At 48.4% G+C, this 23,389-nt stretch overlaps 1 protein-coding gene across 5 annotated transcripts in view; it reads right to left on the reverse strand.

Annotated features, from left to right (window-relative positions):
* The window catches only part of FER1L4 (fer-1 like family member 4), a 53,933-nt gene that overhangs the window by 910 nt on the left and 29,634 nt on the right, over positions 1–23,389 (reverse strand). For all 5 annotated transcript variants that reach the window (XM_077951638.1, XM_077951641.1, XM_077951640.1 and 2 more), the window contains 14 exons: positions 21,053–21,251; positions 20,851–20,909; positions 20,631–20,762; positions 18,311–18,353; positions 18,121–18,221; positions 17,906–18,043; positions 17,692–17,808; positions 5,694–5,821; positions 5,341–5,511; positions 4,430–4,584; positions 3,413–3,570; positions 2,463–2,548; positions 856–954; positions 437–678 (listed from right to left, as the gene is read on the reverse strand). In XM_077951638.1, coding sequence (XP_077807764.1) covers positions 437–678; positions 856–954; positions 2,463–2,548; positions 3,413–3,570; positions 4,430–4,584; positions 5,341–5,511; positions 5,694–5,821; positions 17,692–17,808; positions 17,906–18,043; positions 18,121–18,221; positions 18,311–18,353; positions 20,631–20,762; positions 20,851–20,909; positions 21,053–21,251 — 1,828 coding nt within the window. The remainder of the gene's footprint in view (positions 1–436; positions 679–855; positions 955–2,462; positions 2,549–3,412; positions 3,571–4,429; positions 4,585–5,340; positions 5,512–5,693; positions 5,822–17,691; positions 17,809–17,905; positions 18,044–18,120; positions 18,222–18,310; positions 18,354–20,630; positions 20,763–20,850; positions 20,910–21,052; positions 21,252–23,389) is intronic.

Here is a 23,389-nt window from a genome sequence, read left to right on the forward strand (position 1 = left end):
CATGGGATCAAAGTCTCATTGTGCCAGGGGTGAGGAGGCAACACACCAAGGTTGTAAGTTGGGGCATCTGAAAGTTGCAGTGTGTGGTCAGGCCACAGTTATGGACCACCCAAACCACAGCCCAGTGGTCTACCCATTGCCACTCCCCAGTGGAAGAGGGCCAAGGGTTGGGATCAGAGTGCCAAGGAGCAGAGGCTGTGGAGTCAGTGTCAGGGTGACAAGCTAGGGTCAAATCAGAGTTGAATCAGAGACTTGGTGGGAATGGAGGTTACTGTGGTCTGGGCCCAATTAACTCAGTAATTAGGCCAGAAAGCAAAGATTTCAGACCTTGGGTCCAAAATCCTGATTCAAGATTGGGTCAGAGTAGGGAACCAGGGGACAGAGGTGAGGGCTGGAGGCAGGGGCTGAGGGTGGGGAAGGCTAAGCAGTGCAGTACCAAGGAAGTCGTTGGCGGAGATGCGGTCATAGTCCCAGACCTGCAGGACCAGCACTGCGGGCTGCCGAAACTCGGCCTCCTCCAAGGCAAAGGGTCCAGGCCGGCGCCGGACGCTTACCTCCCGCTCCGTGGGCAGGTAGTCGAAGCGGAACACAAAGCGCCAATTGAAGTTCCCCTCCCCAGTCAGGGAGTTGAAGTGAACATCTGTCTCCTGCTTGTCATGCTCCAGCCCCTTCACCCAGCTGGGGCCAGGTTGGGTGAGTGTCAGGGCTGGAGCTACACGGAGAACCCACTCCTCACCCAGCTCTCAGCACCACGGAGGGCCTGGGGACCGGGGTCTGGACTCAGCCCGAGGGCCCACACCCATTTACAGTCCCCCCTTAGTGCACTGCCATTGCCCCACCTGGCCTGCAGGCTACCTCTTCACATAGATGTCACTCGACATCTCTCCGGTGAGTGGATTCACGTCATCCAGAACCACATCTTCCGTGTTCCAGATGACAACTCTGAGCTCATAGCTGTGGGGCACATTAGGGGGTGGCTTCAGACTCTCGAGCGGGGCCCTGAAAGAGGCTGCAGGAAACAGGAGGGACCTGGGCCTGGCCCACTGACAGTCACTGGGCACCTGTGTGCCCAGCAGGGGAATCCAATGCCTGTGGTCCCATGAAGGGACAGCCCCAGGTGTCACTGACCACCCTGGCCACAGCAGATGACATCAGGAATGGTCTGCTGGGCCAGCAAGGTTCTCCTTCCTGTGAATTTGGAATCAGGACCCTGTTCCACTGCATGGTGTGGCATCAGATGCAGAGCTGGAGCCACTACAAGCCAGAGTTCGGGGATGTAGAAAAGTGAGTGAACAGAGAAAGCCAGTCTGCAGGGAGAAGAGGGAGGATGAGAGACGGGGGACGAGAGTGAGCGTACAGTGCCTGAGGGACAGGAGGGCTGTGACACTCTGGACCCTACCCTCGTGTAGCCCTGTCCTTGGCTGCCATGGGGTTGTCTGGGTAGCTGTTTTCTCCAGCCCAGCATCAACTTCCCCTCATTTGTTGACAGCACCGTGATTTTCTGCTGGTGACCCGCCCCCGCCCCAACCACCCCTCCCCACCACCACGGTCAATCTATGGGATTCTGGTGGGGCAGGCCCCTCCCTCCCTGGCTGGGCAGGGTGGGGGAGACATCCCTGGACTGGCCGATTCCAGTATTACAGCCCCCTGGCCACAATGATTGGTTCAGGGCACAGCATTTGACCCAAGCTGGTCTACTGAGTCAGCCCTGAGGCTTTTGCTGTAACTGGGAAAGAGGTGTTTGTTTCCGCTCAGGTGGCCTGGCTAAGATGTAAGCCTCCTTTGGGAGGCCGAGACGGGCGGATCACGAGGTCAGGAGATCGAGACCATCCTGGCTGACACGGTGAAACCCCGTCTCTACTAAAAAATACAAAAAACTAGCCGGGCGAGGTGGCGGGCGCCTGTAGTCCCAGCTACTCGGGAGGCTGAGGCAGGAGAATGGCGTGAACCCGGGAGGCGGAGCTTGCAGTGAGCTGAGATCCGGCCACTGCACTCTAGCCTGGGCGACTGAGCGAGACTCCGTCTCAAAAAAAAAAAAAAAAAAAAAAAAAAAAAAAAGATGTAAGCCGCCTCACACTGTTAGATGCCACCTTGCCCCCAGACTGCAGAGGGCTCCCTGAGAGTGACACCAAGGAAAGCAGAGCCCAGAGGCAGAAAGTGACAGGCTGCTGGTATCCGAGCATCTGCATTCAGCCTGTGTGACGTGGCTGTGCCCCACACAGAACTCCACTCAGATGAGCTCAGGTGGGAAGGGGGCTTACCAAAAGGTACTTGGAGTCAGTTTACAAGAGACACTCAACTTGCAATGGCTTATGAATAAAAGGGAATTTAATGGCACCTACTGGACAGCCTGTGATTAGCAGCCTCTGCCTGCTTCACTGGGGACCCAGGTTTTCAGAGGACCCTTGTACAGGTAGACCAAGACGTGTATCCGCCTTGGGAGGAGGTGACAGAACTCTCACCTGACCGGCTGCCGAGGCTTGATGTCAACTGGGGGTGGGGCAGGCACATCTCGAGGAAAGATGTCAATCCACATGTGGAGAGATCCCTGGGGGGACAGGACCAGGCTGGAGGGTCTTGTCAGGCTCCCAACCTTCCCTGACAGCCCTGTGGCCATAGGCTGTGCCTTGTCCCCAGGTGGAGAAAAGAGCTAGGGTCAAAATGACAGGGTCAGGCAGATCCTGGGGGATGAGGATAAAGGTGGAGTCTGAAGTGTGGGTTCCAGGATCAAGGTTAGATTAGGGGTTCAAGGATGAGGTCCAGGCTGGGTGCAGTGGCTCACGCCTATAATCCCAGCACTTTGGGAGTCCATGGAGGGTAGATGGCTTGAGCTCAGGAGTTTGAGGCCAGCCTGGGCAACATGACGCAACCCTGTCTCTACAAAAAATACAAGAATTAGCCGGGTTTAGTAGCAGACGCCTGTAATCCCAGCTACCCCTGAGGCTGAGGTGGGAGGATCACTTGAGCCTGAGAGGCGGAGGCTGCAGTGAACCGAGATCACGGAACTGCACTCCAGCCTGGGCAACAGAGTGAGACCCCATTTCAAAAAAGAAAAAAAAATGAGGTTCCAGAAGGGGAAGTTGAGATTAAAAGTAATATCTGGTGTTCCAAGGTCCAGATCTTAGAGATCTGCAGGGGGTCAGGTTAGGAACCCCACATCCTGAGTCTTGGTGCCCAGGGGTGGGGATCCTGTAGGACGAGGGTCAGGGGTGAGGGTGTGGTCCAGGATGGAGGTCCAGGACAAGCAGGGACACAGGGACCAGCAACAGGAGCCGTAGTCAGGAGCTGCAGGTGGCACCTAGGTGGACACCTTGGGGAAAGGCTGTCCTGGGGGCCCAGGGCCCAGGATTGGGTGGGTATCCTGGGATTCCGAGAGTTGTGATTCTGGGCCTGGGTGCTGAGCCCTCCTCACCTGCAGCAGCCCGGGGCTACGGGGATGGTAGAGAGGCCGTGTTTCTACATGCTCGGGTACCAGCTGGATCCCAAAACCCGGCATTTCCTGCCAGCGCCTCAACACAAGCAATGCCTGGGCCTCTTCAGGGTCCCCACTCACCTTGGGGCCACTGCTGCCTGAAACAAGAGGTGTGTGAGCTTAGGGTTCCACACAGTTTCCATGTCTCCTCCCTCCCTCCCCCGCCACAGAAGCTCTAAGCTGGGGAAGCCACTCTGTCGGATAAAGCCCTGTGGGCTAGGAGAGCAGCTCTGAAATGCACAAAAAGTGGGGGAAGCTGCTATAACTTTTTGCCCAGTGAAAAGCCAGCAGTCAGGGGACAGTGGGATTGGAGGTACTGCCACCTTTGCCTAGACCCTATTTAGAGAATAAGCCACCAGAGCAGGCGCAGTGGCTCATGCCTGTAATCCCAGGACTTTTGGAGGCCAAGGTGGGAGGATCGCTTGAGTCCAGGAGTTTGAGACCAGCCTGAGTAACATGGCGAAACCTCATCTCTACCAAAAGAAAAAGAAACAGGCGGGCATGATGGTGCACACCTGTAATCCCAGCTACTCGGGGAGCTGAGGTGGGAGGATCACTTGAGCCTGGGAGGTCCAGGCTGCAGTAAGCTGAGATGGCTGCACTCCAGCCTGGGTGACAGAGCAATATCCTGTCTCAAAAATAAAAATAAAAATAAAAAGAATAAGCCTCCAGCCATTTAATTCTGCAGCCACATTCTGTTACATGGGACGCTCTATGGGACCTCTGCGTTCTGGGAACTTGATTAGTTACGGGTCCACTTTGGCTCTTTGGGGGATCTCACGCTCAACAGTAAAGACTGTTTGCTCCCTAACACCCAAGAACCTCATCCTTACTCAACCAAATTCACCTCTAACTGCTGAAACAATGGATTATTTTGGGGAGCACACAAGACTGGGCACCTGGGCCTCCTGTACCTTGTTCTACCAACATCTTGCTTTAACAGAAAGGGGCTGGTACCTGGGGGCAGGGTCTCCGGCGGTGTCAGAAAGACTTTGCTGCCCACCTTGACAGCAGCGGCTCGGTATTCAGGGGCAGGGAGGCCACAGCGTTGGCACAGCCCCGCCAGGATCTGCGAAGGCCGGAACGCATCACGCCAGGCATTGTAACCATCCCTGCAGGCAGAAAAGGAAGATGCATCCGCTGGGGCTGGTGTGGGGACACACCTGGGCCTGGGGCAGGGGTGACATCATGAAGACATGAGGTCTAGGTTCAAAACTCCCAACGGGAGACAGGTTAGTCCTCGTTTACAATAACAATGAAAATCGAAAATCAAAAATGTAGTCTGGGTGCTTCCATTAAGAAGATACTGATCTTATTACCTCTGTTTTGCAGATGAGAAAACTGAGGCTCGAAGAGGTTAAGTGGGCCTGGTGTGGTGGCTCACACCTGTAATACCAGCACTTTGGGAGGCAGATGTGGGCGGATCACTTGAGGTCAGGGGTTCGAGACCAGCCTGGCCAACATGGTGAAACCCTGTCTCTACTAAAAATACAAAAATTAGCTGGGCATGGTGGCCCACGCCTGTAATCCCAGCTACTGGGGAGGCTGAGGCAGGAGAATCGCTTGAACCCAGGAGGCAGAGGTTGCAATCAGCCGAGATAGTGCCACTGCACTCCAGCCTGGGAGACAGAGCGAGACTCCATTTCAAAAAAGAAAAAGAAAAAAAAAACAGGTCAAGTGGCATTCGTTACAGGATCCCACTCCCAAGCCCAAGTCTTGACCACTGAGCTGTCTTGGTTGGCAGTGGCGCTGGGTGGGAGGGTCCCCTTCCACGAAATCATAGGATCTGGAGACAGAAAAGGGAATGTGAGCTTGAATGTGTTTGGCCAGAAAGTTAGAATGGCTCCTGTGGGCCCTGCCAGACCCACACGTCATACTGGGAGGCCAGCCCACAGTTTGCTCTGTGGTGGCTATAGAATCGGTTTTCCAGATCAATGTGGGTCTCCCCGATGAGGTCGTCAGAACCCACGAGGTCATGATCAAATATGGCCACCGTCAGCTCCGTCTCAGCTGGGAGAGAGATGCTTAGCTCCAGGATCCTGGCAAGGAGGGAGAGGGGCTGAGGTCATTTTCATGCTCCAGGAGGTGGTCTGGGGGGGGGGGTGGCGTTGTCAGCAGCCCCTGTCCATTCCCTTGCCATCCCTAGGCCAGCTGCCACAAGGCCACAGGGCTGGATGCTCCTCCAGCTACCCCGGTTCCACCCCACAGGGCCCAGCCTCACTCTCCAAAGATGGGGTTGAGCTGCTTGGGGATGTAGCGTTCCTTGGTGTCCTGCCGCTCCCGGCCAGCGCTCACCACCACATAAGGGTCTGCTTTGCCATTGGGGTCTGCAGGAGCCAGGTTGGTAGCCTAGGGGAACAGCATGGAGTGGAACTGAGAGAAACGTCATTATGATAACCTAAGGTTACCCTTGTCAGACCTAATTTCCCATTATGTGAAAGCAAGTAGTTATCAAGGAGAGATCTCCCACTGTGAGGAGCTAATGGAGAGGTTGGACAAGATGACTTTTATTTTCAATTAGTTATGAAATAGTTAAGTCATACAAATAGGTATAACGAAAAGTATAATGAAACAAAATATTTTGAAAGATGTATAAGGGACTTACTATTCAACTCATAACTTTCTATATTGTTTATTTTTTAATTTATGATTTTTTTTTTTTTTTTTTTTTGAGACAGAGTCTCACTCTGTCACTCAGGCTGGAGTGCAGTGGCATGATCTCGGCTCACTGCAAGCTCCGCCTCCCGGGTTCACGCCATTCTCCCGCCTCAGCCTCCCGAGTAGCTGGGACTGTAGGCGCCCACCACCACGTCCGGCTAATTTTTTGTATTTTCAGTAGAGACGGGGTTTCACTGTGTTAGCCAGGAGCGTCTCGATCTCCTGACTTCGTGATCCGCCCACCTCAGCCTCCCAAAGTGCTGGGATTACAGGCGTGAGCCACCAATTTATGAATGTTTTTTAATAGACATGGAGGTCTCACTGTGTTGCCCAGGCTGGTCTCAAACTCCTGACCTCAAGCAATCCTCCTATCGTGGTCTCCCAAAGTGCTGGAATTATAGGCATAAGCCACCAAATCTGGCTTCCTTCACTGTTCAATAGTCATGTTTCTCCTTTTGAAATTATATCCTGTGTAGGGCCGGGCGCAGTGGCTCATACCTGTAATCCCAGCACTTTGGGAGGCCAAGGCAGGTGGATCACTAGCAGGAGTTGGAGACCAACCTAGCCATCATGGAGAAACCCCATCTTACTAAAAATACAAAACTTAGCCAGGCGTGGTGGCACATGCCTATAATCTCAGCTACCCGGGAGGCTGAGGCAAGAGAATCACTTGAACCCGGGGGGCAGAAATTGCAGTGAGCTGAGATTGTGCCACTGCACGCCAGCCTGGGCAACAGAAGCAAACTGTCTCGAAAAGAAAGAAAGAGAGAAAGAGGGAGGGAGGGAAGGAAGGGAGGGAGGGAGGGAGGGAGGAAGGGAGGGAGGGAGGAAGGCAGGCTTTATATCCTGTGTAGTTTATTTTCTTTTTTTCCCTCCTTTTCTTTTTGTAGAGATAGGGCTCTCACTACGTTGCCAAGGTTGGTGTTGAACTCCTGGCCTCAAATGATTTTCCCACCTTGGCCTCCCAAAGTCCTGGGATTACACAGAGTGAGCCACTACACCTTCAGCCCTGTGTAGTTTCTTGACTGAAAGTTGTTGGGTAATTTTTTCAATTGTTGTTTGCCTAAAGGGGTCTTTCATTTTTTTCTTTCTTGAATGAACATTTCCTAGGACATACAATTCAAGGTGACAGTTATTTAAAATTTCTCTCAGTGCTTTAAAGATATTTTTCTATTTTTCTTCTAGCACTTTTGGTTGCTGTAGAGAAGTTGATGGGCTGACTGTCATTCCGTTGTAGTAATCTATATTTTCTCTCTGATGATATTTTCATCTTTTTAGAGATTGGGTCTCGTTCTGTTGCCCAGGCTGGTCTTGAGAACTCCTGGCATCAAGCAGTCCTCCCACCTCAGCCTTCTGAGTAGCTGGGGTTACAGGCATGAGCCACTGTGCCAATTTGATTATATTTTTGGTATTTATATTTTCCATAGCACTTATGCTTTCTTTTTTTTCCCTGAGAGAGTCTCGCTCTGTTGCCCAGGTTGGAATGCAATGGCGTGATCTCCGCTCACTGTAACAACCTCTACCTCCCAGGTTCAAGCAATTCTCCTGCCTCAGCCTGCCTAGTAGCTGGGATTACAGGCATGTGCCACCACATCTGGCTAATTTTTGTATTATTAGAGATGGGGGTTTCACCATGCTGGCCAGGCTGGTCTCGAACTGCTGACCTCAGGTGATCCGCCTGCCTCAGCTTCCCAAAGTGCTAGGATTACAGGCTTGAACCATCACACATGGCCACACTTAATGCCTTTCTAAGGCACTAACATTTACTTATTGTTAATGTTTGTTTCTCCTACTAGAATGCAAGCTTCATAAAGGCAAAGCTTTTTTTTCTCCTTGTGATTACATGTTAATTTTTTTATTTGAAATCTCTTTCCTCTCTTGTCCTCTCCAAATCCTACTTAGAGATATTCAGTCAAGTCTTAATTTCCTGTGCCGGCTTGGCTCAGTGGTTCACACCTGTAATCCTAGTACTCTGGGATGCTAAGACAGGCAGGAGCTCAGGAGTTCAAGACCAGCTTGGGCAACATGGCGAAATCCTGTCTCTACTAAAAAATAGAAAAAATTAGCTGGGCATGGTGGCATGCGCCTGTAGTCCCAGCTACTTGTGGGGGCTGAGGTGGAAGGATTGCTTGAGCCCGGGAGGTCAGGGCCGCATTGAGCCATGATCATGCCACTGCACCCCACCCTGGGCAACAGAGTGAGACCGTGTCAAAAAAAAAAAAAAAAAAAAAAAACATACCCCACAAATTTAGTACAAAGCGACAGTAATAAAGGAGTAAAGTAGTGGCATAAACATAGATCAGTGGAATAGAGTTGAGAGTCCAGAAAGAAATCCACATATCTATGGTTCAATCGATTTTCAACAAGGCTACGTAGGCCATTCAATGGGAAAAGAACCATTTCTCCAACAGATGGAGCTGAGACAACGGGACAGTCACGTGCAAAAGTATGAGGTCAGACCCTCACCTCACACTAGATACAAAAACTAACCCAGAATGGATCAGACTTAAACATGAGAGCCAAAACTCAAACTCACAGCAGAAAACAGGCAAAAGTCTTCACGACCTTGGATTCTGCAAAGGTTTCTTAGTTATGACCAAAAAGCACAGTCAATGAAAGAAATAAAAATAAATTGGACTTCATCAAAATTAACATCTCTTATGCTTTAAAGGACACTATCAATAGAGTGAAAAGACAACCTAGAAAGTGAGAGAAAATATCTGCAAGCCATGTAAGAATCTAGTAGCCAGAATATTCGAAGAACTCCTACAACTCAACAAAACAACAATCTAATTTAAAAATGGACAAAGGACTTTAGACATGTCTCCAAGATACGCAACAGTCTAAAAAGCACATGAAGACTGTTCATTGTCATTAGGAAACAAATCAAAACCACAATTAGATACCACTTCATACCCACTAAGGTGACCTTAATTTTTTTTCTTTTCTTTTTTTTTTTTTGAGACTGAGTCCCACTCTGTCGCCCAGGCTGGAGTGCACTGGCGTGGTCTTGGCTCACTGCAACCCCCGCCTCCTGGGTTCAAGCGATTCTCCTGCCTCAGCCTCTTGAGTAGCTGGGAAACAGGCACCTGCCACCACGCCCGGCTAAATTTTTTGTATTTTTAGTAGAGACCGGGTTTCACCACTTTCGCCAGGCTGGTCTCAAACTCCTGACCTCGTGATCCGCCCACCTTGGCTTCCCAAAGTGCTGGGATTACAGGAATGAGACACTATGCCTGACCTGACCTTCATTTTTTAAAAAGGACAATAAAGGCTAGGAGCAGTGGCTCACGCCTGTAATCCCTGAACTTTAAGAGGCCTAGGCAGGTGGATTATCTGAGGTCAAGAGTTTGAAGCCGGGTGCGGTGGCTCAACCCTGTAATCCCAGCACTTTGGGAGGCTGAGACGGGCGGATCACAAGGTCAGGAGATCGAGACCATCCTGGCTAACACGGTGAAACCCCGTCTCTACTAAAAAATACAAAAAACTAGCCGGGCGAGGTGGCGGGCGCCTGTGGTCCCAGCTACTCCGGAGGCTGAGGCAGGAGAATGGCGTAAACCTGGGAGGCGGAGCTTGCAGTGAGCTGAGATCCGGCCACTGCACTCCAGCCTGGGCGACAGAGCCAGACTCAGTCTCAAAAAAAAAAAAAAAAAAAAAAAGAGTTTGAGACCAGCCTGGCCAACATGGTGAAACCCCATCTCTACTAAAAATACAAAAATTAGTCAGGCGTGGTGGTGAGTGCCTGTAATCCCAGCTACTTGCGAGGGTGAGGCAGGAGAATTGCTTGAACCAGGAAGGCAGAGGTTGCAGTGAGCCAAGATCGCAGCACTGCACTCCAGCCTGGGTGACAGAGCAAGACTCTGTCTCAAAAAAAAAAAAAAAAAAGAAAGAAAGAAAGAAAGAAAATTTAAGTTATATTCTGGCACTCCTTTGCTTAGAACCTTCCTATGGCTTCCCATGTAATTCAGAATAAAGTGAATAACAAAACCCAATATGATCTCCTTCCTCTGCCCATCGCTGCTCCATTTCCTCTGAAGCCGTCATTCCTAAAACCTGTTCCTCATTTATCCTGCCTGCTACGGCCACAAGGGGCTCCTTGTTGTTCCTCACACATGAGTGGTGGTTCCACCTGATGGCCTCTGTACCAGCTGTTCTGCTAGAACGCTTTCTTCCTCAGGTAGCCACCTGGATAACTCCTTGGCCCTCTCCTAGTGTGTGTTTGAGAGACAGGGTCTCACTCTGTCACCCAGGCTGAATTGCAGTGGTGGCATCACAGCTCCCTACAGCTCAGCCTCCCAAGCTCAAACAATCCTCCCATCTCAGCCTTCCTAGTAGCTGGGACTACAGGTGCAAGCCACTGTGCCCAGCTTTCTAGTATTTGTTTAACACTTTCTCAGCCGGACATGGTGGCTTGTACCTGTAATCCAGCACTTTTTAGTTTGATACAACCTGGGCAATATAGCAAGACCCCATCTCTAAAAAAAAAAAAAAAAATTCTTATTGAGGTCTATCAACCCTGACCATCCATTTGCAACCCACCCCCAGCACTTCCCACTTTTCTCCACAGCACTTATAATTTTCTAACATATAAATAAGATACATAATTTTTTTGTTTTGAGATGGAGTTTTGCTCTTATCAACCAGGGTAGAGTACAATGGTGAGGTCTCGGCTCACTGCAACCTCCGCCTCCCTGGTTAAAGCAATCCTCCTTCCTCAGCCTCTTGAGTAGCTGTGATTACAGGCGCGTGCCACCAGGCCTGGCTAATTTTTGTATTTTTAGTAGAGACGGGGTTTTGCCATGTTGACCAGACTGATCTTGAACTCCTGACCTCAGGTGATCTGCCCCCTGCCCCCAGTCCCAAAGTGCTGGGATTATAGGTATGAGCTACCACGCCCAGCCCGTAAGCTATATAATTTACTTATTGATTATGGTTGTTGTTAATCTCTTTTCACTAGAATGTAAAGTTCATGAGGGCACCATTTTCATGTTTTACTCACTGCTTTTTGTCAGCAGTACCCAGAACACTGCCTAGTACCTCATAAAAAAATGCAAGAAAGGCCGGGCGCGGTGGCTCACACCTCTAATCCCAGCACTTTGGGAGGCCAAGGTGGGCAGATCACCTGAGGTCGGGACTTTGAGACTAGCCTGACCAACATGGAGAAACCACGTCTCCACTAAAAATACAAAATTAGCTGGGCGTGGTGGCGTATGCAATGTAAACCCAGCTACTCAGGAGGTTGAGGCAGGAGAATCGCTTGAGCCCGGGAGGTGGAGGTTGCGGTGAGCCGAGATCATGCCACTGCACTCCAGCCTGGGCAACAAGAGCAAACCTCCGTCTCAAAAAAAAAAAAAAAAAATTGCAAAACATACCTGTGGAATAAATGTTTGTGAGTGAAACTGGCCTATAATTTTACTTTCTCATGTCATTCTCAGGTTTTGCACCAAGATTATGCCACCCTCATGGGATTAACTGGGGTGTTTCTTTTTATATTGTCTGAAATGGTTTGTGTAAGTTGTTTTTTTTTTTTTTTTTGAGGCCGAGTCTGGCTCTGTGGCCCAGGCTGGAGTGCAGTGGCTTGATCTCGGCTCACTGCAAGCTCCGCCTCCCGGGTTCACGCCATTCTCCTGCCTCAGCCTCCTGAGTAGCTGGGACCACAGGCGCCCGCCACTGCGCCCAGCTAAGTTTTTGTATTTTTTAGTAGAGACAGGGTTTCATCGTGTTAGCCAGGACGGTCTCGATCTCCTGACCTCGTGATCCACCCGCCTTGGCCTCCCAAAGTGCTGGGATTACAGGCGTGAGCCACCGCATCCAGCCTTTTTTTTTTTTTTTTTTTTTTTTTTGAGACAGAGTCTCGCTCTGTCACCCAGGCTGGAGTGCAGTGGCTGGATCTCAGCTCACTGCAAGCTCTGCCTCCCGGGTTTACGCCATTCTCCTGCCTCAGCCTCCCGAGTAGCTGGGACTGCAGGTGCCCACCACCTTGCCAGGCTAGTTTTCTGTATTTTTTTAGTAGAGACGGGGTTTCACCGTGTTAGCCAGGATGGTCTCGATCTCCTGACCTCGTGATCCGCCCGTCTCGGCCTCCCAAAGTGCTGGGATTACAGGCTTGAGCCACCTCACCTGGCCTTGTGTAAGATTAAAATTGTTTCATCCATAACTGTTTGGTAGAAACTGCTGCTGAGACCATTTTGTCTGGAGTTTCTGACACAATTTCTTTTAATACTTATAGGACTATTCAGGTTTTCTGGTCAAGTGTGGTGGCTCACGCCTGTAATCCCAGCTACTCGGGAGGCTGAGGCAGGAGAATTTCTTGAATCTGGGAGGCCGAGGTTGCAGTGAGCCGAGACTGCACCACAGCACTCCAGCCTGGGCGACAGAGCAAGACTGCGTCTAAAAAAAGAAAAAAAAAAAAAAAAAGTGGATGTTGTAGTGGAGGGATTGGGAGGAGATTCATGGATGTAATGAAGATACAGCATAGACTACAGGCTGTATCTATTTTACAGGGGAGAGCCAAGGGATAAGACAGCTGGGAGGAGCTCTCCTGGGGTTAAAACAAATATCAAACACTAACCTCAGAAAGTATTCATTGGAAAGAGCCACCATTTGATTAGATTCATTTGTAGAGGATTTTATGCTCCCAGGATACTACTGCAAACCATAGAGCAATCAGTAGAGCTTACCTGGGTGGGGTCAGGGAAAAGAATGCAAGAGGGCCCTGCCAGTACCACTGTCATCCTAGGGTGACAGTGGCATATCCAAAGCTGCACCTCCCAGAGTAGCAACATCAGTGATCTAACACAGGGGATGGGAAATAGGCTTTGCTAAAATAATCCAGCCAGTCACTAAACAAATAAACAATGAAATAACAAGAAACCCCAGTACCCAGAGTTGTTACCATGATTATCTAAAATGCTGTTTCCAACAAAAAATTATGAGGCCTGCAAAGCAATAGAAAAATTATTTTTCCATCTACCCCCAAAAAAATGCCCATGAGAGCAACACAATGAACTTAACAGGAAAGTGTGTGTGTGTGTGTGTTTTTTTTTTTTTTTTTTGAGATGGAGTCTTGCTGTGTTGCCCAGGCTGGAGTGCAGTGGCCGGATCTCAGCTCACTGCAAGCTCCTCCTCCCGGGTTCACGCCATTCTCCTGCCTCAGCCTCCCGAGTAGCTGGGACTACAGTACCCGCCACCACGCCTGGCTAATTTTTTGTATTTTTAATAGAGATAGGGTTTCACCATGTTAGCCAGGATGGTCTTGATCTCCTGACCTTGTGATCTGCCCGCTTCAGCCTCCCAAAGTGCTGGGATTACAGGCGTGAGCCACCACACCCAGCCAACAGGAAAGTATTTCAAAGTAGCCAGTGTAAATATGTTCACAGAACTGAAGGAAAGCTTGATTAGAGAAGTAAAGGAAGGTATGATGATAATGTTGTATCAAATAGAGAATATCAATAAATATATACTTTTTTTTTTTTTTGAGACAGAGTCTCACTGTCGCCCAGGCTGGAGTGCAGTGGTGCAATCTCAGCTCACTGTAACCTCTGCCTCCCAGGTTCAAGCAATTCTCCTGCCTCAGCCTCCCAAGTAGCTGGGACTACAGGCACGTGCCACCACACCCAGCTAACTTTTTGTATTTTTTAAGTAGAGACGGGGTTTCACCATGTTAGCCAGGATGGTCTCAATCTCCTGGCCTCATGATTCACCCACCTCGGCCTCCCAAAGTGCTGGGATTACCGGCGTGAGCCACTGTGCCTGGCCAAGACATACAATTTTTTTAAAAGAACCAAATGAAAATTCTGGAGTTGAAAAGTACAATAACTAAAATTTAAAATTCACTAGAGAGGCTCGATAGTAAGAATTGGAAAACTTGAAACTAGATCAAAAGCGATTATGCAAGCTGAAGAACAGAGAAAAGAGAAAAAAAAATGAAATAGAGCCTCAAACAAATGTGGAACACCATTAAGTCACCAACATACATATAATGGGAGCATTAGGAGGAGACAGAGAGTTGGGTGCAGTGGCTCACGCCTGTAATCCCAACACTTCAGGAAGACTGAGGCAGGTGGATCATCTGAGGTCAAAACTTCAAGACCAGCCTGGCCAACATGGTGAAACCCCATCTCTAAAATTAGTCGGGCATGATGATGTGTGCCTAAGTCCCAGCTACTCCAGAGGCTAAGGTGGGAGAATCACTTGAAGCCAGGAGGCAGAGGTTGCAGTGAGCCAAGATTGTGCCATTGCACTCCAGCCTGGGCGACAAGAGCAAGACTCCATCTCAAAACAAAAACAAAAAAAGAAGGCAGGCTGGGCGCGGTAGCTCATCATGCCTGTAATCCCAGCACTTTGGGAGGCCAAGGCAGACGGATCACCTCAGGTCAGGAGTTCAAGACCAGCCTGACCAACATGGAGAAACCCTGTCTCTACTAAAAATACAAAATTAGCAGGGCATGGTGGCACATGCCTGCAGTCTCAGCTGTTCTGGAGGCTGAGGCAGGAGAATGGTTTGAACCTGGGAGGTGGAGGTTGCAATGAGCCGAGATGGTGCCATTGTACTCCAGCCTGGGGCAACAAGAGTGAAACTCCGTCTCAAAAAAAAAACAGAAGGCAAGAGAGAGAAAAGAAGAAGAAAAAATGGCTGAATATCCCATACTATCATTATTATTATTATTATTATTTTTTAAGTCTTGCTCTTGTCGCCCAGGCTGGAGTGCAATGGCACGATCCTGGCTCATTGTGACTTCCACCTCTCAGGTTCAAGCGATTCTCCTGCCTCAGCCTCCCAAGTAGTTAGGATTACAGGTGCCCACCACCACGCCCAGCTAATTTTTGTATTTTTAGTAGAGACAGGGTTTCACCATGTTGGCCAGGCTGGTCTTGAACTCCTGGCCTCAGGCCACCTGCCACCCACCTCAGCCTCCCAAAGTGCTGGGATTATAGGCATGAGCATGAGCCACTGTGCCTGGCCACCTTTTTTTTGAGACAGAGTCTTGCTCTGTCACCCAGACTGGAGTGCAGTGGCGCAATCTCAGCTCACTGCAGCCTCCACCTCCCAGGCTCAGATGATTCTCCTGCCTCAGCCTCCTGAGTAGCTGGGATTACAGGCATGTGCTACCACACCGAGCTAATTTTTGTATTTTTAATAGAGACGGGATTTCACCATGTTGACCAGGCTGGTCTTGAACTCCTGACCTCAGGTGATCTGCCTGCCTCAGCCTCCCAAAGTGCTGGGATTACATGTAAGAGCCACTGCGCCCAGCCTCATTACTTACTTTGTTGCCCCAGTTTTTCAAGTCTTAACCATTAGAAGCTCCTTCAGGTTGGCTGTGTTCATTCTTTCATTAAGCCCCCATCCTTTTTTGAGCACTTCCTTACTCCTGCCCAACAAGATGCTCCAGATTTGACTTATATTTTCCCAGCCCTAGTCCTAGAATCAAACACTTCTCCAAGGAGTCCTCAATCCCTTTATTAAATAATGGTGTTTAGAAACCAAAATCTGGGCACCCGGTGTGCTCACTGCTACTATGATGTTGTTGCTTCTAGGCCTTCTCAGCAGACAGAGATAGCGAACATTAATAACATAATCCACATATACATACATAGATCTATATTTCTGTATCTTTCCATCTGTGTATATTTTAAAACATGAGTTTATACAGATACTTCTGATTCTGATCTAATATCACAGCATTCACTTAATCCCCTTTCCTTATTTGTAACTTCTTTCTCCAACAGTAAGAAACCTGGTTCTCATTATCTACAATATAGTTTACTTATTCATGTATACCAGTATACACATAATGTAGTTTCAGAATTGCTAACACATACTTCTAACTAGATTACAGCATTTATGTTCAGCTCTCTTTAGTTTAGTTGTTTTTTCATTTTGTTTTTGTTTGTAAGACAAGCTCTTTCCCTGTCATCCAGGCTGGAGTGCAGTGGCACAGTCATGGCTCATTGCAGCCTCAACCTCCTAGGCTCAAGTGATCCTCCTGCCTCAGTCTCCCATGTAGCTGGGTCCAAAGGTACATGCTACCACATCACACTTTTTTCTTTTTTTTTTTTTGAGATGATGTCTCTCTCACTTACCCAGGCTGGAGTGCAGTGGCAATATCTTGGCTCACTGCAACCTTCTCCTCCCAGCTTTAAGCAATGCTCCTGCCTCAGCTTCCAAAACAGCTGGGACTACAGGCACATGCCATCATGCCCAGCAAATTTTTGTATTTTTAGTAGAGACAGGGTTCACCCTGTTGGCCAGGCTGGTCTCAAACTCCTGACCTCAGGCGATCCACCCAACTTAGGCAATCCACCTGCCTCAGCCTCCCAAAGTGCTGGCATTACAGGCGTGAGCCACCACATCCAGCCACATCCAGCTAGTTTTTAAATTTTTTGTAGAGACTGAGTCTCACTTTGTTGCTTAGGCTGGTCTTGACCTCCTGGGCTCAAGTGATCCTCCTGTCTTGGCCTCCCAAAGTGCTGGGATTACAGGCGTGAGCCACTGCACCAGGTCCATGTTTAGTTTTATAGAACCCTGTCAAACTACTGTTTTCCAGAGTTATTTGGTTTTGTTCTTCACTTCCTTCAGTGTGGTTATATTGTTCATTTGTAGTACAGTGAGGGTCATATTCCATATGTATATTTGTATACATATTTGTAGTACAGTTAGTGTTCATATTCCATGTTAGGTTGCCTCAGCACTATGATTGGTTTTAATTTTTTGTCTATTGTGGGGGCATGTGAAACATTGCTATAGTTCTAAGAGTCAGGGGTATACAAAAAGATCTACTCTGAGAAGTGCCATTTTTGTCCTCATTCTCACAACCCTGACCCCTTTCCCCCTTTCGTTCCATCTCTTTGCCACTCACCCTCTTGTTTGTTTGGTTTTTTTTTTGGAGATGAGTCTCGCTCTGTCGCCCCCCGGACTGGAGTGCAGTGGCACGATCTCAGCTCACTGCAACCTCCGCCTCCCGGGTTCAAGTGATTCTCCTGCCTCAGCCTCCCAAGTAGCTGGGACTACAAGCATGCACCACTATGCCCAGCTAATTTTTGTATTTTTAGTAGAGATGGGGTTTCACCAAGTTGGTTGGCCAGGATGGTCTCGATCTCTTGACCTCGTGATCCGCCCGCCTTGGCCTCCCAAAGTGCTGAGATTACACGCATGAGCCACAGTGACCGGCCCTGAGATATCTTTAAGAATACCTCAAGGCCCTACTGAACTCAGTATGAAAACTGCATCAATGGACAAAGTTAGACAAAGGTATTTGGTAACAAGCCTTCTGAAGCCTGAGATTCAGCCCTGCTCTCATCCTAGAATTATACTCCCCATTCTACAGGACTAGAACTACAAACAGGGGTCAGGAGACCAACTCCCAATTCTGGTTCTGCCATGAGCATGCTTTATAACCCTAGGGGATCTCCTAACTTTGTGGCTAAGATTTCTCACCTAAAAAATGAAGAACTTGAACTCTGTGATCCCGAGGTTCCTCCCAAAGCCTTCCTTCTGTAGGTTTCATGTACATTACCTTAGCTATAGTTGGAGGCATGCCAGGGCTATGGAGACTCACCTTTACAACATATACTCTGACCAGGAGCTTGATGGGCCGGTTCTGTGGGATGCCCCGGGAGATCTGGGGCTCAGAGAATGACACTGCCTCTGATTCAGGGTAAATGAGGAAGGAGCCCTGAGTTGGGGGGAGACAGAAAGGGCTCTGATAAGAGAATTGTCCTTCTGGATCCCCACCTGGGCTCCCTGGTTCTGCTTTCCTTCCCCAAATGCACCTTGAACTTGCCCACAAGGCGTCCAGATCCTTCCTCTTCTCCACCTGCATCCTGGCCCCCTTGCCCTCGGTACAGAGGAAATACATACAGCCAGTCTTCAAAGTGGTTAAATTCTTCTTCCAGGGACCTGTTGTAGATCTAAAAGGCAAGGACTTCAGTGACAGCCCGATGTCCAGAATCCAAAGGAGACTTTCCTTTTCCCAGTACCCAGTCACCTTCAGGGTGGCAACTGCTTTTTTTTGGGACACAGTGCCTTTGACTTCAGCCTCACCCTGGTCTTGGGCCTCCCCAACCATAGAAATGAGGTTGACCCCATCTGGAAACAACAAAAATGCCCCAGTCAGAAATATCTGGGTAGGCAGGAGATGGGCAGATGGAACCAGAGCAAAAAGCCCAATCTCTTACCTGAATCTCCAGGATCATCCATTTCATCTTCATCAAGGTTGTGCTGAAATTAAAGAGCAGATCCAGAGATTCTTCCCCATCCCCTTCAACTCCTTAGCCTACCCCCTTTTCCAAGAGAGTTGGGAAGCCTTCATTCAAGTTCCCACTGTGTATGCCACTTGCATTTTTAAAGTTCAAATTTATCATCCAGTCCTGCCCTGTCCAGGGTGGTCACCATCAACCACACGTGGCTACCGAGCACTCAAAATGTGGCTAGTCTGAATTGCGATGTTCTGTAAGTGGCCAGGCTTGGTGGCTCATGCCTGGAATCCCAACACTTTGGGAGACTGAGGTGACTGCTTGAGGCCAGGAGTTCGAGATCAGGCTGAACAACACAGTGAGAACCTGTCTCTATGAGATAAATGCCTTTTAATTTTTATTTATTTTTGAGACAGGCTCTTGCTCTGTAGCTCAGGTTGGAGTGTGTTGGTGTGAACATGGCTCACAGCAGCCTCAACCTCCTAGGCTCAAGCGATCCTCCCACCTCAGCCTCTTGAGTCACTGGGACCACCAGCACGCACAGTTACTTCTTTTCATTTTTAGTAGAGATGGTGTCTCACCGTGTTCCCAAGACTGTTCTCAAACTCCTTAGTTCAAGTGATCCTCCCACCTCAGCCTCCCAAAGTACTGGGATTACGGGCATGAAACACCACACCCAGGAAAAAAAAAAGTTTTTAATTAGCTGAGTGTGATGGTATGTATTTATGGTCCTAGCTACTGGGGAGGCTGAGGTGGGAAGATGACTTGAACCAAGGAGTTTGAGACCAGTCTGGACAACAGATAAAGACCCCATCTCTAAAAATGAAATGAAGGGGCCAGGCGCAGTGGCTCACGCCTGTAATTCCAGTACTTTGGGAGGCTGAGGCGGGCAGATTACCCGAGGTCAGGAGTTCAAGACCAGCCTGGTCAACATGGTGAAACCTCGTCTCTACTAAAAATACAAAAAAGTAGCCGAGCATGGTGGTGGGCGCCTGTAGTCCCAGTTACTCAGGAGGTTGAGGCAGGAGAATAGCATGAACCCAGGAGACGGAGCTTGCAGTGAGCTGAGATTGTACCACTACACTCCAGCCTGGGCGACAGAGTAAGACTCTGTCTCAAAAAATAATAATAACAAAAAGAAAAAAAGAAAAAGATGTGCTATAAGTATAAAATAAACACTGAATTTTTAAATACTTAGTACAAAAAATAAGAATGTAAAATATCTCAGAAATTTTATGATTACTTGTTGAAATGATTTTTTTTTCTTTGAGACAAGAGTCTCACTCTGTCACCCAGGCTGGAGCACAATCTTGGCTCACTGTAACCTCCACCTCCCAGGTTCAAGTGATTCTCCTGCCTCAGCTTCCAGAGTAGCTGGGATTAACAGGTGCCCACCACCACGCCCAGCTAATTTTCGTATTTTTAGTAGAGATGGGGTTTCACCATGTTGGCCAGGCTGGTCTCGAACTCCTGACCTCAAGTGATCTGCCTGCCTCAGCCTCCCAAAGTGCTGGGATTACAGGTGTGGGCCACTGTGCCCAGCTTTGAAATATTTTGAATATATTACTAAAATTAATTTCACCTGTTTCGTTTTACTTTTTTGTTTTAGACCGAGTCTCGCTCCGTCACCCAGGCTGGAGTGCGGTGGCCCAATCTCGGCTCACTGCAAGCTCCGCCTCCTGGGTTCATGCCATGCTCTTGCCTCAGCCTCCTGAGTAGCTGGGACTACAGGCGCCCACCACCATGCCCGGCTAATATTGTTTGTATTTTTAGTAGAGATGGGGCTTCACCGTGTTGGCCAGGATGGTCTCAATCTCCTGATCTTGTGATCCACCCGCCTCGGCCTCCCAAAGTGCTGGGATTATAGGCGTGAGCCACTGCGCCCGGCCCCTTTTACTTTTTTTAATGTGGCTACTACAGAAGTTAAAACTACTTATGTGGCTCGTATTATCTCTGTTGGACAACACAGCTCTAGATAATGGAGTTAATAATCCCCAGCTTCTGGAATTGTGAAGAAAAGAGGACTGCAATGAAGAGCTCTGAAAAACTGTATAGCTCCACCTTCAATGAGATCATTCTTGTTTTTTGTTTGTTTTTTTGAGACGGAGTCTGTCACCCAGGCTGTTGTGCAGTGGCATGATCTCAGCTCACTGGAGCCTCTGCCTCCAGGTTCAAGCGATTCTCCTGCCTCAGCCTCCTGAGTAGCTGGGACTACAGGTGCGCACTGCCATGCCCAGCTAAGATATCATTCTTTTTATCATTTACACCCCAGCCCCTCTCTGGGACCCTTCTCTGCCCCCACCTGCCCCTGGAGCTCCTGCAGTGACGTGTAGTACTTGGACCACCAGTCCAGCTCTTCCGGATCTGGGATGTCCTCCTCCAGTCCAGGGCCTTGATTCAGGAGGCCTCCTAGTGGGAGCTTCTTCAGAGGAGGCTAAGGAAGAACAGACTTTGTCTCTCTAACCCAGCACCATCCTAAGTACTGCCAGCCCCTTCCCCATCTATCTCCTCTACCCCATCACCTTCAGGAGCTGTCTGGATATACCCGCTTCAGCCAAGAAGGGATCCAGGGACTTCTGTCCTGGGAGGGGGAAAATGGCAGCATGAGGAGATTGGGCAAATAGAAGTCAGATTCCATACCCCATTGGAGGGCCCTCTGGAGCCATGTCCACCAGGAATCAGAGGCGCTTTTGTCTGGTGGTCCTGAAGGAGAAGTTTCCTAACCTTGAGGTCCCTTGGGCATCATATCCCTTGTCTCCTCCATCTCTCCTTCCTCCTCAGGAGGATCCTCATGACCCCGAAATATAAATCGCAGCATGTGGGGGACAATGTGGGAACCCACGAGGACTGTACGGCCAAAGGCCCGGCGCTCAATCACCAGGATGCTGAGTGGGGGCTGCAGGTAAGGCTGCTCCGGCAAGTCCTGGGGGTGGAAGAGAGGAACTGTGTCTTTGAAGACCTGGGGAAGAGGGAAGGGCAGCCACAGAGACAGGTAGGGAAAAAGTACATCTAAACCTGCATTCTAAGCCCAGCTCTGCCATAGCCTCACTATGTAATCTCTGGTAAACCACTGCCTTCTCACCCTGTTTCCCGGCTAAGAAAGGGACACAGGCCGGGCGCAGTGGCTCATGCCTATAATCCCAGCACTTGGGGAGGCCAAGGCGGGTGGATCATGAGTTCAGGAGTTCGAGACCAGCCTGGCCAACGCGGTGGAACTCCGTCTCTACTAAAAATACAAAAATTAGCCAGGCATGGTGGCAGGCACCTGTAATCCCAGCTACTTGGGAGACTGAGGCAGGAGAATTGTTTGAAACCAGAAGGCGGAGGTTGCAGTGAGCCAAGATCACGCCACTGCACTGCAGTCTGGGCAACAAGAGCAAAAAAAAAAAAAAAAAAAAAAAGGGACACAATACTGGATGCAAAAGACTGTTGTAAGTATCAAATGACATAATAGAAACATAAGTACTTTCGAGCCTACAAAGTACTGTCAGAAGCTGGGCGTGGTGGCTCACGCCTGTAACCCCAGCACTTTGGGAGGCTGAGGAAGGCAGACTGCTTGAGCTCAGGAGTTCGAGACCAGTCTGGGCAACATGGCAAGATACCATCTGTACCAAAAATACAAAAAAATAGTGGGGCATGGTGGTGCACACCTGTGGTCCCATCTACTCAGGAGGTTGAGGTGAGAGGATCATTTGAGCCCAGGGGGTGGAGGTTGCAGTGAGCCAAGATTGTGCCACTGCACTCCAGCCTTGGTGACAGAGCAAAAGACCTATATATACACACACACACACACACACACACACACACACATACACACACACACACGCACATATATATTTTTTGGCTGGGCATGGTGGCTGACGCCTGTAATCCCAGCACTTTGGGAGGTCAAGGCAGGCAGATCACTTGAGGTCAAGGGTTTGAGACCAGCCTGGCCAAGATGATGAAACCCTGTCTCTACTAAAAATACAAAAAAAAAATTAGCTGTGTGTGGTGGTGGGCGCCTGTAATCCCAGCTACTTGGGAGGCTGAGGCAGGAGAATAGCTTGAACCTGGGAGGCACAGGTTGCAGTGAGCTGAGATCGCACCACTCCAGCCTAGGCGGCAGAGTGAGACTCTGTCTTAAAATATGTATTATGGTTTATTTTATTTTATGGTTAAAGGCCATTTTATGGTTAAAGGCCATATATATATGGAATTCTGTATCTATCAATGGATCCTAAGAGAAACAATTTTACTACTGTACTGATGGGTTTATTTTATGTATTTGTAGATATATACATATATACACATATATGTGACAACTTTAGCACAAAAGAGAGAGGAAGAATAGAGCTATATCACAGAAAAGTTTGTATATTTTACTGGAATTAAATTAGTATTAATCTGAAGTAGATTGTGAAATAGTAGTATGCATATTGTAATCCCTAGAGCAACTACTAAGTAAAAATCAACAAATTAAAATAGTACACTAATATAAAAATATAATAAACATCTATTTAACACAAAAGAAAGCAGTAAAAGAGAAACAATAAATACACAAGACATAGAAAACAAAGAGCAAAATGGCAGATGTAAATTCAACCAATAATATCAATCATAGCATCAAATGTGATCATATTAAATACCAATCAAAAGACAGAGATTGTCAATTGGATTAAAAAAAGAGATGCAACTCCAAGCTGTCTAAGAGATACTTTTTAGATTCAAAGACACATAAAGGATGAAGCATAGGAAAAAATGTATCATGCAAATAGTAATCAGAGAGCTGGAGTAGTTTACCACCAGAGAAAACAGACTTGAAGACAAAAAATGTTACCAGAGACAAAGAGATATTTTATAATGGTAAAAAGGTCGATTCATCTAGAAGATATAACAATTATAAACATATATGCACCTAACAACAGAGCCTCAAAGTACAAAAACAAAAAAGTAATAGAATTGAAGAGAGAAATACACAATTCATTAGTAATAGTTGGAGATTTCACTACCCTATTCTCAATAATAGATAGACAGAAACTAATCAAGGAGGCTTGTTCAAGAGGTCTGAATAACAGTAAC

The sequence above is a fragment of the Macaca mulatta genome, chromosome 10 (genome assembly GCF_049350105.2).
Source record: "Macaca mulatta isolate MMU2019108-1 chromosome 10, T2T-MMU8v2.0, whole genome shotgun sequence".
NCBI classification, from domain to species: Eukaryota; Metazoa; Chordata; class Mammalia; order Primates; family Cercopithecidae; genus Macaca; species Macaca mulatta.